Source organism: Haemaphysalis longicornis, unplaced genomic scaffold (assembly GCF_048455015.1).
Source record: "Haemaphysalis longicornis isolate Haplotype H1 unplaced genomic scaffold, Haemaphysalis longicornis Haplotype H1 scaffold_8, whole genome shotgun sequence".
Lineage (NCBI taxonomy): Eukaryota > Metazoa > Arthropoda > Arachnida > Ixodida > Ixodidae > Haemaphysalis > Haemaphysalis longicornis.
In genome coordinates, this window is record NW_027526445.1 from 171087871 (window position 1) to 171092486 (window position 4616).

Sequence of the window (4616 nt, forward strand, 5' to 3'; positions counted from 1 at the left end):
CGGCGCCGCGAAAGGTGCGGCAATTTGCAGCAGGCGCAGTTTCGCATGCGCGCGGTTTAAAGCATGTTTCCTACCGAAACAAATTATAGTTTTAACCACGATGGAAGAATACTTAGGTGAGCGAACGACGCCGCCAGCCCTGCCACAGCAACGCTCTGCTTTCAAAAAGCGCCGCCGGTGGCGCGCCGAACTGTGGCCCTCAGCGCTGCGGCTGCTCCGGTGTCGCGCCTGAGCGCGAAGGGCGGGCGAACAAGTTTCCGCGCTGGCTCTTGTGCTGATATTTTCCAATATCTTTTGTCGGCCGTCCTACGTGCATGATAGATACGGCTCCTGTTCGTCCCGTTCGAAGAACGCAGGTACAGGCGAAATAACCGCGTGTTCCGTCACTTGTTCAAGCTGTGTTAAACAACCGCACGTACAAGCCACGATAAAAATAGAGGGACCCATGCTTACTGACAGCTGTTTATTGCTGCGTTGCTGTCACACCGCGTCTAGTTGCGTGGCTAGAGGTAGCCAGAGCACGGCAGACTCCTCATAACCTGACACATTTCAGGCGACTGGATTACTGATCGCTTGCGACCTTCGAAATTCTGAGCGCGATAGTTCGTAGCTATAGTAAGCGCTTCGGTTTAATTTACGTTACAAGTGGTGTGGCGACGAATCACCGAAAATGCTTAATAGTTTTCGTGTCCGTCCTAATAAAAACAATCGAAAGCATCAACGAGGCTCCGCCCATTTTAACAAGGTGTTTCCACCGCCCTTATCTTCACTATGTCCACCTAATGAACTTACTTGCGAGTATGGCGTCAAGCAGTTTAGTGACCACATGTAGAATGATAGAGAAAATGATGCGCCAGCTGTTTTGCATAACCACCAAGGAGATATGCACAGTCTTGGGCAAAACATCTTCACTAGAACTTGTTTTCCATGTCTGAAGATAAGTACAAGGCTGCAATTATTTATTTGACCATGCATTGTCCACACAAGTTTCCAGAGAAATACAATGTAAATACAAGACAAATACAATGCTAAAATTGTTCACAATTTCTTCGAGGTACGAAATCAAACAAGCTTTGACAGTTTTCGCAAATCCTGGCTTTTCTTCTCATTCTTGGCCCTTAACTGCTTGCAGTATTGGCGCATGCGCAAACAAACGTAGTAATGAAGCAACTTGGCCAATATATCTTCCTTGTGGAAATTGCAGGGGAAAGTAAACTTAAAATGTGCGAGTACAGCATCTGTCGTCTTATTATACACATCCCTCTGATCTGCATATTTTGCAAACTCTTCCTCAATGTTTCTAAAAAGCTGGAAAAGGTGTGCATTGGGATGCGTCAGTCTTCCTCTGGTCTTGCAGTTCACAAGTTCCGCTTCAGCTGCTTTTGAGAAGCCTCGGTGTCCTTTGAGTGCTTCCTTACAAACGACACACGATGTCTTATTGGCCAGCTTCCTCGATACAAATCCGGTGACATAGTAGATAATGCAGTCGACCACATTTGCATCACAATAATCGTGATCGAACACATCTTCACATTCCCAGTTTCCTTGGCTGATCAGGCCATCCAGCTTATTTCTCAGCTCTTCCAACTTTTTTGGCCGTTCTGCAGCTGAACTCTTGTATATGCCTCTAATGTCGGCCAAAGTCACAAAAGCAGACTGGCTGCTTTCAGCGGCTGTACAGTTACCAAACTGTGGGGGCTTTAGCAAAGAATACAGAGACAGCATCCGATAGAGCTGCAAGAAAGTTGGAAATGTAGGATGCTCGTTCTGGCCTCCTGCCTGCCTTATTATACCAAAAAAGCATTCCAAGGGGTCTTGGTTCATTTTAGAGGTGAGGACATATTTGAAATTGCATTCCGTCAACAGGTAACGGGACAGCTCTAGAACGGATTTCAATGTAACTCGCAGTCCCTCTGCAGTTGACGGGGTCAGAAAAAAGTCCTTCGGAATGTCCCCATTAACAACTTCTTGTTCCCACTCGTCGAGCCACTTGGAGGCACTCTCAATGACTAAGAAGTCTTTGCATCCAAGAGTGAGACCTTCTCCTGGGAAGCGGCGGTTGAGGGCATCAAATAGGTTATTAAGAAAAAGTGTAAACTCGACTGTTGCCTCTGCATTACAAAGCCGAGTTTCACCTCTGCGTGCATAAAACTGTATTCCTTTTGCGACAGAATTGCTGAAAAGTTGGGTGGCAAGCTTCACTCGCATTTTCAACATATTTGACGGGTTAACATGGCTGTACGTCAACTTTGGGCATACTCTGAGGTCGGCAGCATGTTTCGTGTCTGCCACATACAATGCGTCGTAGCACGACCACTTTATAAATCGGCCTTGTCTTTTCAAAATTTTTTTCTCGTAAAGGCGATTCCGAATGCACTTAAAGAGATGAGGAACATCTGACAGGACATACACTTTTCTAGACACGTCAAGTGGATGCTCAAATGCATTAGCAACATTCCCCAATGCACCACTGATCCCGAGCTGTTTCCACATAGCCCGGTTGGTTGAAGCACCATCGCACACTATTCCATCAACAAAAACGCCAGCACGCTCTAAGTACACAATGCACTGGAGGAGTAGCTGCGCAAGAAGAGTGCTTTTTGTTGGTCCTTTCGAAGCAAAAACAGCTACTGGCTGTAAGTAGCTCTCGCCAAAAGGAGAAAAGGCAAAAACGAGACCATGATCAGCAAGCTCATTGCTTTGAACACCCTGCTCTCCGTTATCAACAAGGCCAGCATAGGTCATCGTTTGAGAGCAGACAGTCATCTCTTTTCTGACATGTATCTCGTCAAAAATGAGCATTCCCCTCTTTTGGAAAGACGTTTTCTTGGAGACTTTCACCTTAAAAGCTTTAAAAAAATCCTCATCAAATCCACATTTGAGGCCAACCATACTAATGTACTTCCTAATTGTGGATACACAAGGAAGGGGTAATATGTTATTGCCTCGCAAGAAGGAATATGTAGCAGGGCTTCGTATATTTAGAAGAAGGCACAGTAGAAGCCAATCGTCCGTGTATCTTCTGTTTGTTTTTGCCGTGCACTTGGCAGCAGAAATACATTCCTTTAGAAGAAGTAGCTGAGCTGGTGGCATATCAAGAGCCTGCAACTTCTCTGCGACATCTTCATCTTGTATTTTCATCATTTCCTTCTTGCTCTCCTCAAGCTGTTTCATCAAAAGCTTGTTGCGCTTCAAAAGCCTCGCTCGCGAGCGTTGCAGCGCAGCTCTGGAAAAGCGCAAGGCATCGAGTCTTTCATGCTGCGCAGGCAATGTAATTCTGCGGAGTGGTGGCAATCGTATGTGTTTCAAAGGGCGCTTCTGTTTAATCCTCATAGCTTGTCGCTCAGCATGTATCCTAAGAGTGTCTGAGAGACCACTGCATGGCCTACATATACCACCTCCAGTTGTCACTAATGGGCACTTATTGTGCCTCCATTTTCCTTGGCAATCGACAGAGGCACACTCCGGAAGCACGGTAGGAAAACTTTCCAAACTAGGCCCTCCACAACAAACACTCACGTTATCAACAGCAGTTAACATTGCGTCTACTTCGGAAACTGAAGTGGCAAATGAATTGATCCCAACAGTGCTGCATTCAACTGGCTTACCCAAAACATATGGTTGAACAGACATGTCGCGTTTTACGTGCAGTGTCTTCTTCGTAAACACGGCACTGGACGCACCACTGTGCCGAATGCAAGCGTCATTGAATAGAACGTCCTTGATTCCCTCGACGTCGATCCGGTGAGCTGCCCACGATGGTCCAGGAAGGCACATGCTAGGAGCAGAGTTGAATAAAATCTCGAACGGGGTCTTGCTTGGGTCTGCGACCGTATTCTCCACTTCACAGCCGCAACCGTCGACAACGCTTGTTGCAGCGCGATCAGTCGTTGGCGCTCCGTCAGCACCGCCAGAACGCACCGATTCAACTTCGCAGGAGCTCCTAGACTTCGAAACAGTACAGCGGGGAGCAACAGCACGAGACTGTCGCCGTACCGGCTTCCGAGGGCTCTTTACTTTCTTCGACAAGTATTTCGGCGCCCCTTCGAAAATAGTCGGCACCGCACCTTTCGCGAGACCCGCCCTTCTCGTACCCGACATGAGCACCCGGCCGTCAACTTCAGCACTCCAGGTCCTGAGAATGAAATGTGGTGCAAAATGTCGCTCACACACACGGTCATTCTTCTGGAGCACTCTGTCTTTGCGCGGTATCGCCCGCCTCCACGCTTCCAGTCCCGCTTCATCATTCGGAGGTTTGAAGAGCGAATACTTCGTGTCACACGACTTGTAGCCGCTGTTGCAAAGAGGTACAAAGCACTTCACCATCGTGCAACGGCATAAAGCTTTGGGCTGATCATAATGCACACAAACAAAGCAAATAATATTAACGCACTTCTCCGCGAAGGAGTCCGCAGCTAAAACGCGCGCTGGCAGGCGTGCGGCGAAGGTCCACAATCTCGCACGCCCTCTCTCGTCGCGCCGAGTTACTAGAACGCTGTTCGTTCCTCTCGTCAGAGTGCAGAGAGCGCGCCGTCCTTTCACCTAAGTATTCTTCCATCGTGGTTTTAACTGTTCCCAAGTCAGCGATCATGGAACATACAAATAACATGCAGTGT

The 4616-nt window shown here is 47.8% G+C and overlaps 1 protein-coding gene across 1 annotated transcript; it reads right to left on the bottom strand.

Annotated features, from left to right (window-relative positions):
- Positions 1-492: 492 nt before the first annotated feature.
- Positions 493-4391, bottom strand: LOC144148165 (uncharacterized). The gene has a single exon (XM_077679746.1). It carries the CDS (start codon positions 4324-4326, stop codon positions 1063-1065), a length of 3264 nt encoding a protein of 1087 aa, XP_077535872.1. The 5' UTR covers positions 4327-4391; the 3' UTR covers positions 493-1062.
- Between the last annotated feature and the right edge of the window lie 225 nt (positions 4392-4616).

Excerpts from the sequence above, each read along its gene's own strand:
- LOC144148165 (XM_077679746.1), bottom strand. The coding sequence starts at position 4,326 with ATGGTGAAGTGCTTTGTACCTCTTTGCAACAGCGGCTACAAGTCGTGT.